This window comes from Caloenas nicobarica, chromosome 2, assembly GCF_036013445.1.
Source record: "Caloenas nicobarica isolate bCalNic1 chromosome 2, bCalNic1.hap1, whole genome shotgun sequence".
Classification (NCBI taxonomy): Eukaryota; Metazoa; Chordata; class Aves; order Columbiformes; family Columbidae; genus Caloenas; species Caloenas nicobarica.
The window spans coordinates 90,347,483-90,362,228 of NC_088246.1; the positions used below are offsets into that span (position 1 = coordinate 90,347,483).

The 14,746-nt window shown below is 38.1% G+C and overlaps 1 protein-coding gene across 3 annotated transcripts in view; it reads right to left on the bottom strand.

Moving 5' to 3' along the window:
- Positions 1–2,133: 2,133 nt before the first annotated feature.
- Positions 2,134–14,746, bottom strand: part of ADCY2 (adenylate cyclase 2) — a 224,865-nt gene continuing 212,252 nt past the window's right edge. For 2 of the 3 annotated variants that reach the window (XM_065628875.1, XM_065628873.1), the window contains exons 21-25: positions 13,763–13,909; positions 12,480–12,587; positions 10,291–10,405; positions 6,292–6,416; positions 2,134–4,970 (exon numbers count right to left, since the gene is read on the bottom strand). In XM_065628875.1, the coding sequence (XP_065484947.1) occupies positions 4,818–4,970; positions 6,292–6,416; positions 10,291–10,405; positions 12,480–12,587; positions 13,763–13,909 (648 nt within the window). In that variant the 3' untranslated portion in view covers positions 2,134–4,817. The remainder of the gene's footprint in view (positions 4,971–6,291; positions 6,417–10,290; positions 10,406–12,479; positions 12,588–13,762; positions 13,910–14,746) is intronic. The other variant, XM_065628874.1, reaches the window with a different exon arrangement.

Here is a 14,746-nt window from a genome sequence, read left to right on the forward strand (position 1 = left end):
TTTTGGTCCAAGCCAGTTGTTTCACATGAGGGCTTGTTTCTTCTAGATCCCAATTAGTGACAGACTGCCCATCTCAAACAGGAAGGCTCTTCAGAAGTTTTCTGAAGGAGAGGGAGACAACTGTACATCATCTACAGAAGTCAGCACACCTTTTGCAGTCTTCAGGGTTTTTTGGTTTTGTGTTTGATTGGTTGGTTTGGTTTTGGTGGGGTTTTTTTTGGTGTGTGGTTTTTTTTTTTTCATGAGCTATTCAGGAAATTTTTTAACTTTTCTTGAATATATCTGTTGTTTCAAGTAATTCTTTACACAATTGCTATGACTGAGCCTCAGTCTGCAGATTACAAACATTTCCTCGTTGGCTTGTGACTAAAATTTCAACTACTTGAATGGAGAATTAGGCTTTTCAAATAATTATTTTTATTTTAATGAATTATAAAACGATTATAAAATGATAACTGATTAACTGATATAATTTAGAATGATCATGTCTATGCTGATTGATATCTGCTGAATGGATGCTCCAATTCAGATGAATATTCTGTTCAATCATCCTCTTGGCAAGTAATGTATAACTTTCTACATGAGGTGACACTACTTTCATAACAATTGTTATTTGTAACATTGTTTTGAAATGCAAACATGAAAATTTCTAGTCCAGGAATGTCAATCTTTCAAAATACCTCATGTACAATTTTTCATGTCAAAACTGAGATTTTCATGGCTACAAATATATTTGAAATATACTCCATCAAAAAAATTCAAACAATTCTTGGCAGAATCTTTGTTTTGAACACTGGCATCCTACAACATGAAGGGGATCAGATCTTCATAGTTGCAAAGAGGATCAAAATGTCCTTAATCTTGCATTTTGACATATTCAAAACTACATTGACCTAAATAATTCCTTTTCCTAAATTTGAAAACATGTAAAATTAATATGTAGCAAACTTCAGGGTGAACTGATTTATACACCAGTTTTGGCAAATCAACACAAATTTGAAGTACTTCAAGGAACAAATATACTCTCTTAATTGCATGTTTTATTTAAGGCACATATATCTCATTCTACATTTGTTTCTGCCCCAGAGTCACTCCACTCTTTTAGACAAGAAAGGAAGAATAAAACTGAAAATGTCTAATTTCAAAATTGTTTGGAGTCAATCTGTAAAAATGTTGAAGGGTAGTATGTAGGTCAGGTGAATGAGAATCTGCTATCTGAAAAATTAAAATATCTTCACACAGAAGTACAACTAAAAGGAAAACTACATATCAAAGGACAAGGTAATCATTGCTTTAATTGCAGTAAATCTGTTGCTCTATAAAGGATCCTGACAACACCGCTAATTATTTGTCCTGATATGAAGTTCTGAAAACAAAACAGGACAGTCTTTCAGCAGCTCTACCTTCAGGTGTGCACAGCTGTTGCTTTAGAAACAAGCAGACTGACTTCTGCCTGTGCCTCAGCAGAAAAAGGGAAGGTCTATAGATATTTTACAAAATAGAGAGCTCATAAAGGAATATAAAGAGAATGAAAAATGCTTTTAACGCAGCATAAGTAAGATGCTAATGTCTCTCTTTAGAAACGGGTAATCCAAACTACTTTTGTAGTTAACAGAAATATCTGCAGGTCTAATCTTCCTGTCCTTCTGTAGCCCTCCATAAGCTGGAGCAAAGCACTGACTTTGAAAAAGAAATCTAGCAGGCTTTCCAGGTGCTCCCATTTGGATATCATTTTCCCAGACCACAGTGAATCACTCTTACATTGATCTTCTGGCTGCTTCCTCATGGTGTGAAATACATTTGCCTTGTACTTCTGGAAATCATACTCCTTGTGGTTCGCTAGTGACATGTGAACTATGGCACCTACATGGAAGTTGTAGAACTTGAACCTTACTGTGATGTAGAATCTATGGCATGTCGAGTACAGGTTTGTATGGTTATCATGAAGCTTTCCAAGTTACACACTGATACGTGAGCAGTGCTATACCCAGCTACGGAGGCAGATGAAATTGCTGCAGGAGAGGAAGAAAGAGGATACAAGGACTCTGGGTCAATCTAGACAGGGGAAAAATAAAACAGTATGAACAGCAGATATAAAATGCATTGGAAGACAAAAAGTATTTATTGGATACAAATGGTTTCTCAGCACTAGAAAGATAATAATAATAATAGTCAGTAACTGAAGGCTGGAGAGAGGATGGTGTGCACCTTTCTTTGTCTGGGCATCACACTGCAAATGTAATCATCTTTTGCCCACTTTCTTGTTCTTTAGTGGGATTTGGCTGCAAGAATCTGAATGCAACTGCAAAATGAGAGAACACCAGAGAAATATGAGTTCTCCGAACAAGGGCATTTTCAACATGCTGTTGGAGGGCACATATATATCTTTATATATCATTGGACCAGTCAACTCACGGCCATTCGAATGTTGTAACATTTCATGGCTTACAGAAATACAATATTGTTTAACCTCTATAAAAATAATAGAAACGAGGCTATCAAGTTAGGTACAAGGTTTGCTACTGATGCATAAAGTGTGCAAGAATACAAATGAAAAGCAAAATCCTGAATGTACAGGTTATACCTGGAAGCTGCACATAGATACAACAGTACAATATAATCAACTTTACATAAAGAGTTTCCATCCACAGTAAGAAATGATTGTTTTCACCTGTGATAATACCAGAATGATTTTAAGGGCCCAGAGTACATTCAAAGTCTAAGAGATTTTACATTTTTTTTTAATTGTTCCTAGGACAACTTTATAGTAAGTGGAGAGGAGGGATTTAGGAGAAGTCTTAAGCATAGGTGAGTGATAGCTTGTTTTGGGCAATGACTGGCATATTGTTTCTGCTGCCATGTGAGCTATTTGGAAACCCTTTTGTTCCACTGGAAAATATTTATCTTATTAATTAAAAGGAAGAAATCATAAAGGCAATAAAACCTTTTAAAAGAGATTTTATTAGACTGACCACCTGTTTTGAGATTTACTGATCAAAAGTCCGCAGCTCTGGGTGAAACATCAAGTGTGTTATGTTGGACATCACTGAAATAACTTGCATTTTGCTTTTAGACTAACTTCAAGGGATCAAAATTCAGATTGTGTATTTTACTGCAAATGTAGGCATTTGAAATCTACTGCCATTCCAACTTGCTAGTGAGCAGATGGCTGCTGTGAGTAAACATGCCATGCTCAGTGAGACTGTGGCCTGATGCCATTTATTTGTGACCCACACTTTTGAGAACTCCTTCTGAAAGGACAACAAGGCAATACAAATGCCAATATATGTTTCATTAACGAGAAATCTGAACACTTTTTACATTTCAATAACATGCCAGAGGTAATAGTGCATAAGTTGACTTCTATATTCATACCATAGCAGTCAGAAAAAAACCTTGTAATTATATGCTATTTTTTAAATAGAAGGATTTTATTAATTTTGGTCTTGTTAGGCTGTTATGACTAAAAGAATATGTTAATTTCAAGTACTGATTATAGCAAAGCAAAAATTAATGTTTACTATCTATGCTTCAAAGGAGCATAGATAGTACAATCACCTGCTTTTTCAGTCTTTCACTTGGCTCATCTATGAAACTCTGCAAGTGTGATACTTTTTAATGCACTGGGATTTAAATTAATCTTGAATATCCACAAAATAGCATTTTTTGGTATCTTCTGCTCATATTCATGTCCTGATAAATTATTTTAAATACTCTGTGAAATTCAGCATTGTACAAGTGAAGTGACAGGCTCGCAAGAGCAAAAGAAGTTGCTTAAGTGCAAGACAAACAAAACATTTTTTCTCTGGTACAGCTTCTCCTAGTTATTGTTTAAGCATTGCGGGCCGGTTGCGAAGTAGCGACACTACTACTGTCTCCAGTATCTCCCGCTTTGCTTGTGTTTCTGGATTTGAGGTAAGTCTTCTGTATCACCTAGGGACTAAATGGCTGCCAAGTGCCCAGGATGCCACCCAAGACTGAAGACGATAGAGGTGATACAACTTCTGAAAGGCAACAGCAAGTCTAGCAGATATTATTGACAAAGGCTGTTGAGATAGCTGGACACAGCCTGTCCCAACATCTAACTGCTGAATAAAAAGCAGCAGCAGCAGAGGACATGCAGGTTTAGAGTGACAGAAGCAATGGAAGGAAGCAAAACTAAGAGGCAGCAACAGTAAGACAAAGTACATATAAACTTTTAATGAATTAACCTTACAAAAGACAATAGCTTCAAAACATTTGACACGTTTGTACAAAACTATTCCAGCATTGTTAGTCCTCTCTTCAGAAAGAATGCCAGCAAGGCACCCAACGTGTCCCTGGCTATGAGATGCAACTGGTGATCACATCCAAATCATGTGTGGACAGAGTAAAGTTATTTACAAATACCGTATACTTTAATACCAGATTAGTGGATGCTATTGGGGAGCGACTGTATTTTCCAGAAAACACCATGCATCAGAAAATAGTATGCACCCCTAGCTTTATTGCCTTTTTCCCCTGCATTTGTCACTAACATCTCTTTTTAGTCCTTTCAGGATGAATTATCTCCTTTAATTCCTATTCCTTCTTTTCTTGTCTTTGAATAACTGTGCAAGTTGCAGTACAATCTTCCAGTCCTATAGCGTACATCGCAACTGTCCTTGAACATAGGAATATCAAGGTGCAAAATGATGGCTCATGGGACTATTCTGCAGCCATATTAAAATAAGTGCCACATACCAGAAAATAGCACGCATGTTAAGGGCCAAAATGTAGTTAAAAAGTGCGTGATACTTTCCTGAAAATATGGTATTGATGACACGTACAAGCAATCTTCAAGATGCCACATTCCCTTGTGAAAGGGATCTTGTCATTTCAGTATGTACAAAGTATGTCTTCAGTTCTCCTTTTCCTTTTACATTTATTATTCCTCTGCAAGTGCTCATGTACCCCAATGTTTGCAAGACATTGTTCGTCTCCTCTGTAACCTGCAACATACAGTAGTAGAACCATTGTTGATAACAGAGCAAAGCAAAATCTTCTTCCAGTGTGTGAAGAGAATGTTCTGAGCAATTATGAGGGTTTTGCTATAATGCTTATAAGGCCTTTAAGGGTCTCAAGTGAGGTTTGAGCACCTGAGCTTTCAAATAGGCTGTTGCTGGATGCCCATTATGATTGCTTACATCAAGTATCGAATTGGGTATAACCATTTCCATACCTAGGCTTGAAAACAGAGGGCTTGTAGATACACAAGTGGCACTAGGGACAACACACTTCCTCAGAGAGCATTTTTCTCAACTTCAGGAGCTGTTTTTTTATTTCAGTAGACCCAAGCTTCCCCATCTTTTTGCAAATACTAAGGCTGTGTGAATGAAGTGGTAGTAAGACATTAGCATCATCTGTCAGAGCTGCTGTTGCCAGTTTCTGACATAACTGGCAGTAAACCAAATTTTAGGCAGTTCTGCCATTTGAGGTGAAAGCCCAGTAGGACAGAGGTCGTTTAACAGCATCAGTTGTTTCAGGCTGTCTGTGCTTCTTTGTGAAACAAGCAACCATTTGTAGATGTCATCGCTTTGACATCCCTGCTGTTTTCAGTTTTGACCAACAGATGGTAACTTTACTTTTCCATTATTTAGTTCTGAATAGTCTCAATCATAGATTTGGAGTGCTTTCAATCACATGGTGGGATCCCAAAGTGCTAGGCAGCATACTAGGCAGATACTGAAAATGTGATGCCTGACTATGGAATCACTGGAAAGTTAGTAAATTGAAGGTCTTTTCTATACATGTCTATCTATAATCTATACAGATAATAATCTATAAAGATTATTAATCAGCATGGTTCATTAAAAGGGAAGTTTCATGATTGCTTTATGGATTTAACTTGATCTACAGCAGTTATGGTAATTTCCTTTATTTAGAAATAATAAACATCAGGAATGCCCTTCAGAGATAAGACAGCTAGTATTTTACCAGTTTAGAAATTCACAGAATAGAAATGTGATTTCCCTCAAATCCTCTCTTAATCTAGGAATGCATTTCCAGGAAACCCATGACTTCTTCCACTGTAGGGTCAAGACAAAGTTTTGATTCTGCTTCCATTTTCCCTATAATTTTCAATTAGTTATTTACTTTCCTGCCCAATGTCTAATTATTTTGAAATTTTTAGGTACCACTGGTAGGTAATTTTTTTTCTGTAGGCATTCTTAGCTCCAAAACACAGACCTCTTTAATGTGCAAATATATGATGTTTTTTAAGCACCAAACTCAAAGGATTAAGATAAATACTAGCACAAAACCAAAACTTACCTGTATTTTATCTAAGACACCAGTGCTGTCCATCCTGCTGGCCACATTTACTGTATTGCCCCAGATATCATATTGTGGTTTTTGAGCTCCAATTACTCCAGCTATTACAGGTCCATGGTTGATACCTGGAAAACATCAGAACTTAACATTAAAAAAGAAGATCTGCCAAACAAGGACGCACAGTGCACCTGGTAACATATGAAGTCACTGAACATGGTATTTGGCCCATGCCGAATAATACAGCAATCAATAGCTTGTTCACAACTGTTTTATCCACCATTTACAGCAGGAGGATGTTAGTTATAAAAATGCAAAAGTTAATTAATCTAATTTTAGTTTTACAGCTCCCTCCAATCCTGAATAAATGTGATATTTTCAGCTATCAGCATCCTAATAATCTGCTACTGCCCTTATTACACAGCATGAGGAACACACTGTGGGAGAGAAGCAGCTTCTGGGAAAACAGATATAAAATAAATATTTAATTTATTATTTTCTCCTCTCTGCAATAGTTGATGGCCAAATCAAATTACTTTTACAGTATTCTTTGCTTCTTAAATGTAGAATAAACTAATATGAATGAGCTGGATGGATTTAGAGCCTTGTTCTGAAGGCTGGATTGCCCACAGAATGATCCAAAGAACTGCAATATAAATATGTGTTCAAAGAATTTGATTATGCATGGAGTAACAGTTACAAATTGCTAGCTCTGAAATGCACACTGTAAGAGTGAAGAACAATGTAGTACAGTCCCTCATTAGACTCTGACCATTTTTTATCTTGCAGTCAGTTTGTATCCTATGTTACGTTTGTCAAGGGAGTAAGTTGTACTCTGCTAGTAGGGAAGAAAATCAGGAGGCAAAATCAAAAGCACTATCATTAAGCAGCATCAAATATACTATAATTGTAACCTTACATACTGATGAGCAGGAAAGCCAAGTTATACCTAGTGAGAAATAAACCCTGAAAAAGTGAATAGTTTAGATTTCTAAACTTACCTCCACATCAGTGGATCATAACTGACTTCTATTAATTCCTTGACAGAAAGCATCACTAGGGATACATCTATGCAGCAAAATGAAAGTGTGATTGTAGCACAGAGAGGCATCTCAGTGCTGGCTCATCTAGTATGGATCATGGCAACATGGGCTAGCAACCACACTGTAACCCCACTTGGAAACCCTGGAAAAAGTGACTGTAGCAGTGAAATTTAGAATATTGGGGAAATATGCAAACTCTAAAGGATACCGGATAGAACCTTATAAATACTTGTCTAAGCATTTGGGATTAAATGCACAAAGGGACTTAGGCCTTGCAACACTTATGCATTAACAACCAAGCCATCTGTGCGCCTTTCTGCGTGATGACATCCAAAGCACTAGGGACCCAAGACTGGAATCCACAGAAGCCAACTGCTGACTAGCCCAAGCTGCTCATAGGAATACTGAGGAGATGTGTGTGGCATACGCTCTGCCATGGTCCAGAAATTAGGGGGGTGCAATGGGACTTTCCTACCAAATATAAGGGGCAGGAGGTGACTTTTATATTTTTACCTCCTTCCTGAATCACCACTGCTGATGGTTTGAATAATACCTCAGGGGCTGGAAAGCCAGATTCAGATCCCTCCTCCTTTGAGAAGACTTCTACCCGTATCTCTTAGGAATTATGTTTTTGATGACCCGGGCATTCTGAGATGTGCTGCTCTATGTCATTCCTGCTTGTGCAGGTCTTCTTCTCATGATACACGTGAATATTTGTTGGGGCAAGGCTGGAAGAGTCGTACTCTCAGTCCAAGTGACTGTTCTGACAGAGGGTGATACCATCTGTCTCTTTCCCTCACATCCAAAGCAACATTTAATTATTCCATGAAAAGGCAAATACTGTTCAGCAGGACAGAAAGAGAATATCTCATCCCAACGTATCCCACAGCCTGGCCTCATAGCATCCTCCAGGGAACAGGGATCCCCGTGCTTGAGCAGCCTCAGCCAAAAGCAGGAACCAAATTAAGTTCTCCTGCAACACAGACAAACATCCTAACCATGAATTTATATGGAAAATAACATCAGCTTCTACTCTGTTCTGAAAAATAGCAGTACCTGTGCAAAATTTGCTGCAAAAGCATATCTGAGCTTGTCTAATAAATCAAGCACCTTAGCTAACAGAAGGGGAGGAACGCCTGCAATACAATCTGGGTGCTTCCCCCCCTTACCTGACAATGTCAGAGTGGGCTGTGTACCTCCTAAGGTACAACTGGCATTTCAGGCACTCACAGAAAATGAAGGTTGAAAGCTGAGACCTCTAGTGAGTTGCAGTAATTCTGGGGTTAGGCGCTGGGTGAGGAAGGCTTTTACAAATGGCAGTTTGTGCTTAAAGCGTGGGTTATGTCAGAAGTAGACGCTCAAATGTTTCTGTGGCTCTAATTGCTATGGATATCAAATGCTTCCATGGTCAGGTGGTGGTGGGAAGTGGAAAAGAAGTAAAGATCTCAGTGGTGCCTATATTGGATTAAGGTGGCAAAAGTGCCAGTTTGGGGCCTGTGTCCCTTTGTAGATTGAATCATTCCTCATTTCATGAAGCAAGAGTCTGACTCCTCTGGAATCTATAGCTGCCTGGGTATTGGTGGCCCATACGGGGAAAAAGAGAAACCCTGACAATAGCAAACACTGTAAAAATCACAAGCAGGAATATTTTTTTTTCCCGTAGAAAGTTTGCTTCATGATCCTCATTTTAAAGGAGTCAGTATTGCTTTAGTCAGTTTGTGGATTTAGCCCCGACACTCAGCAGCTCTTTATCCGTACTGACGGAAATATGACGGAAATATGTTTGCAAGTATGTGGCATGTGTCATCTATGGCAAGAAGAGAACTTCTATTCTGTACAGATATATGGTATCTCTACACTATTTTTTCTGTCACACTTTGAGAAGGAAGCATACTTCAGATTTGCTTTGTCATTTTTTTAACTCTAGCAAGGAATACAAAACATACTGGCAAAGGAGCGCTTTCAGGAATACATATTTCAAGTCGGAAATAGCAAGTTTTGCCAGTGGGTGGCACTGTGAAATAAAGATGAGAGGAGCAGTCGAAAGGAAAAGCAAGCAGCACAGCAAGAAAAGACAAGAAAGGAGAATAACTGTTGGAAATCAAATGTTTCTGACATGTTTACAGGATTTATGTGTTTCCAATATTTATTTACTGCTTTCATTTCACACTTTCCAAGTTACATATTGCATTGTAAAACTGCAGTGTACTGCTATCAAGAAATAAATATTTTAGAACATATGGTTCTTGACCAGCTCTGAATTAATTTATTTCATCATCCTTTCCATGGCTTACTGCAGCTGCCTATTCTTTTTTTAAAATACCATGCTCCACAAGTAGAAGCAATTAGAAGCTGAAATGTAACAGATACCTCTTTCAAATATCAACAACCAGTCATCTTTGCTCTTATTTGTCAATAACCACAGAACAACAAAGAAGAGAAATATCCTCCTTTGTCTAACACAGGGAAGGATGGGGTGCATTTCTATATGCTTGCTTGACTTTAGTACATCTGAAATATATCAAACTCCAGCCTCACTGGCCCTTTATAGCTCTTGTCCTCCAAAGCCATTTATATGGTTTTATAAAGTCCTGTCTAGAGTCTTCTCATGTCCTTTGGTATTGAAAAGCTTAAAAAATTTATTCGGTTAAGAACCTCTAGAATAATTACTATAGAGTTACCATAAAACCATTCAGAGCCATGGGAATATATTTTTTGACCATTCTTTACTTAGGAATACTGCCCTTTCCTGAGTCCTGCCTTGGAACACTCCTGGCCGCAACAGCGGCTACAGTTAATGGGCAATACCATGTAGGCAGCCTTTAAACAAGGTAAAGATGGTGCTATTTACTTTCATGGTGCTTTTGGTCAGGTCTACTAACACTTTAAACAGCTGGTACTTCACATTGAATTGTCCCCCTCCTGCATGATATTCTCATAAAAATCCTGTGATACATACCTACTCGCAATTTGAAGTCATTGAATGAATGCTTGTTTATGACATCCAGTTTTGCCACCAAGGCAAACGCAAACTCCACCATGGTTCCTATGTGCATATACTGTCGTTCAGGTTCCTGAATTTAAACAGCCAAACAAACAGAATAAAATAATTTTCCTTAGCCTTAGTTGCTGTGAGAATACAACCAAAGTATGATGAACACTTTAAAGCACATAAACCCTTAAGGATGTCCTAATGCCAGCAGGCAGCAGAAGAAAACTAATGTAGAAGATGGTGCCCTGTACAGCATCAGTTAGATCAAACAATGGCCAATAGACCAGGATGCATTTTACTTACACAATCAGGCAGTCTAGAGATGATAGATCCAAAACATGTCTAATCTAATTTTTTGATTACCAAATAACTGATTAGCTGCTACCTGATCCCACAGGCACTCAATGTCTATGTGTGCCTAGGATTTGTTCATTAATTTTCTCTAAGTGTCTGCTTCTATTTTATGCCCTTTAATAATAAATAATGCTCATGGACAGCCCCACAGAGATACCTCTCTCTCACTGTTGCACAGCTCAGCACCCCAGTTAATGCTTAAGCTCCACTGAAATTCACACTTTTAAGAGATCCTCCACTAATCTGTTAGATAAGCACACACCTCTGAGAACATCTAAGAGACCTGAAAATGAATAAAATACAAGAGGAAGAGAGGAAGAAGGCAACCCATCCTCTGTCCCTCAATTTACTGTCTCAGAGCTTATCCACTTCTACAGGCTATAGACTTAACATCTGCTCGTACATCAACAGTGTAGCCTGATTTCTAAGTACTGGTTTGCATCCCCTCAGGCAGAGGAGAAAATTGATTTTCAGGCTCCCACAGCCTGGGGTAGGACCCTGACAAGAGAATGATTTCATAAGAGATGGACTCACTGATCTCTATGAGAAATGACTGAATCTTCCTCATTTCTTGATATAAAGTGACAGAAGATATGGACAGATGACAGCTTCAGGAGATGATTCATAGGGTAGATGCATCAGCCTAGGTGGGACAGTAGTGGTGCTTCCCAGAGCAGTTGTTTAGACAAATGAAGTCTGTTTCCTTTAGAGTTCATTCCTAGCTAAGACAGATGTTTTCCTGTTCAGTTGATGTATTCAGACCCCCTCCTCAGGCACTTAGTCTTTCTTGGGTGCTTGTTTGAGCTGGGGGCTGTTCCCAGCAGTGTGCCTACCAGTCAGTCACTGACACACTAGGTACCGCAGTATCTGTGGATCCTTGGGCATCTGGATTGAAGGCTGCTGAGCTTTGGTGGATTTCCTTTGAAAATGTGTGCTCAGTTACCGAAGGAACATTAAACCTTGGATCTCTTAATTCACAGTTTGTGTACATAATTCAAACGATAAATTTCTTCCTGTGCATACACTAGTTTTAGTTCTGAATGAGAGCTCCTCTATGTCTTCTCATCTACAGTTCTGCATTTTCTCCATCCCCTTCACCTCCCTGTATTAAATGTCAGAGCTAATTTTTTTTTTTTTTTTCTGTCATCAGGATCCGTAAGGTCTATAGTTCAGGTGTTAATTGCTTCTGTCCAGAAGGAACATGAGTTTGGCAAGAACACATTAATCCTTAGCAGAGAATGTGTTGATTCATAATTGCTGTCTCTCTGTTGCTAGCCTATAGTACCCTAAAGATCATGGCAAAAGCAAGGTTTTTGCTTCAAAGTTATGAATTGCTTCTCTGAACTTCGTGTCTACTGACTGCAGTCCTATCCTATTAAGTAAACTGGAAACAAAGAAGCATGTTCTCAATGCTGAGCCTGAGGGTTCCGTAAGTGTATGGTTAATACAGCTACTCAGCCCTCCCAGATTACAATGGAAAATACTCATTCTTGCAGTCTTTTGTACACACTATAAATCCAGTTCTGCTGCAGCATGTAGCAATAGAATGCTGTATTGTATTTAGAGTAGAAGGCCTGGTTTAGACTTAGGAAATACAGAGGTGGCATTTTCAAACCTCAATGTGAAGAACAATAATTCACAGAAACTACTAAACAAAAGTGTACAATTGTTCAGTACAGTACAACCTACGTTAATAAGAAAAAAAGTAGGCCACACCATTATACATAACCTGCATTTTAATGAACAGAATTTTAGCCGTCATTTGAACATGCTTTTTATTAAGCAGGAAGCTTTTCCTGTACCTGACACTGTTCTTGGTTGGGTGTAGCGCTCAGTCCTGTTGCTGCCATGTAAGTGCTTCCAATGGTCTTTATCTTTTCAACTCCACTGAACTTTGGCTTTGACAATAACTGTAAAACAAGGATGGTTATTAATTATTCAGATCAGTAGCATTGTTACTCTAACAGCATTGTTATTCTAACAGCATTCAGAGCATCAATTCTTAGAACAGTCTCTTAATGGACTACAAATTGCTTCACAAATATATACAGGATGAAGGACTTAAAGATGGATAAAACAATGGTTACAGCATCTAAGCAAAGGGAATTTCTGTCTGTTAAAATACATTTTTATTATAAAGGGACTAAACTTATAGTAATGAGAATAAATTCCACCTTATTGTACATCCAGCTCTTAAAAGTCAGTAGACTTTGCACTCATTTGCTATTGGAATTGAGTCACCATGCAAGACAACAGTTAAGCTTTAAGCAGTTTTCTGAAAGTAAGCATCTCTTCCATGCCAATGGGACAGTCCGTGCCAATGAAACTAAAAATCCAAGGATTTTAGTTCATATCCCAGGTTGATTTGGACATTCCAATGTTCTCCAAATGGGTTTGCTGCTAAAATACCCTCAACAGCTGCAGATCCACAAATCCAGACTGTGCTCTCTGATTCATGACGCAGTCTTAACACCTTTTTTCTGGTATTTTCATCACTAATAACTTTCTTTAAGACAAATACTGTTCTCAGTGAGACCTTTATAGCTGCCTTTTCACAATCCATCTGCAGTCATACTCTGTACTTGCTTGTAACTTCAGAGAATGGAATATTAAAACTTATAGAATCCTTTGAGTCACTTAAGTAGCAACTGATCAGCACTCTGTATAACGAGACCAACATGGATCAGATATAACACAAAGCTGTATCATTTTAGGGGACATAGATTCACATACCTGACTATAGGCACTAGTATTTAGAAACTGTAGTTCATGTATGGCATGTAATATGACTGCCTCATGAACTGCAGCTAAAGGGCAAAAATTTCTCCATCAGATATACACATAGAATTCTCATTATAGTGAATCAAAAGCAATTGAGTATGGTGTGAGATCAATATCTGATTTATTCCACATAAATCTCTTTTTCCTATAGTACTCCCTGTAACTCATTTCCACATGACTAGGCACAGAAAAGTTATTTTCTGAAGGCTCTTCCACTCTCCCTTTCAAGTGTGTTTGCTTACTGTTGTATACCCTGAGTTATTAAGATTGAAACCATACATTGATTATTGTCAGGAGTACATACATCATCGAAGTCAGCAATGATCTCATTTAGCAGCCTGAGACATTCCAAGCCTTCCTTATTTACATCAGATTCTGTGTAAAATTCCTTGAAATCTGGCACAGAAGCAAACATAACACAGACGCAGTCATATGACTGATGATATAGATCCTGTCCAAAAGAAAGCAGAACAGAGAAAAAACGCTGTCATACCCTGCTCTAAATAGAAGTTTCCTTATTAATATTCAGTGTCCTGGTTCTGAAAAGGGAGGCATTGCAGTGGTTGGAATGCCTTAAGATGGTAGTTGGGTATATTTTTGCATTTAGTTGCATTTATTAATTTTAAATGGTATGTAAACCTCTTTGTTAAAGAGACTCAACGTATGCAGCTGAAAATATGTTAGTGCTTAAAAGGTACCTTTTTTTCCTCCCAAACATTAATTCTGTGAACATAAAATGTTCACTAATTGGTTAGAATGGGCCTGTTTCTGAGGGTTCTCAAGAAGAGAATTCTGCCTGGCTTTCATGGCTGAAACTATATTTTGCAAAACAATATATCATTTATTAATAGCTGTTTGTGTTATTGTAGTAACTAGAAAACTGAACCAAAATCACAAACCCAATGCACTATAAATGCATAATGCAACACAATCCTGGTAGTTCCTAACCTAAAATGACAAGATGCCTAATAGGAAAAAATAATTGTCATTATTTTTCCATAACAAGGAGCTGAGTCAAAGGGAAAGAAGTCACCTGAACTAAAACTTATTTATATCGGATTCTTCACTGCCTTCTGTGACCAGTGAAATGAGAGCACCACTGATCCACAGGAAGATTCTCGTGCTAACATTGAGCACACTACACCACCCCCCACTTCGATTTCCTCTCCACTGCCCTTAAACAGAATATCTCTTCTATCAGGATAAATTCACATCCTAAAAAGCAGAAAGAAAAAATATTTGTTAAACTGATACTTTACACAAAGGTAACCACAGCAATAAAAGATGC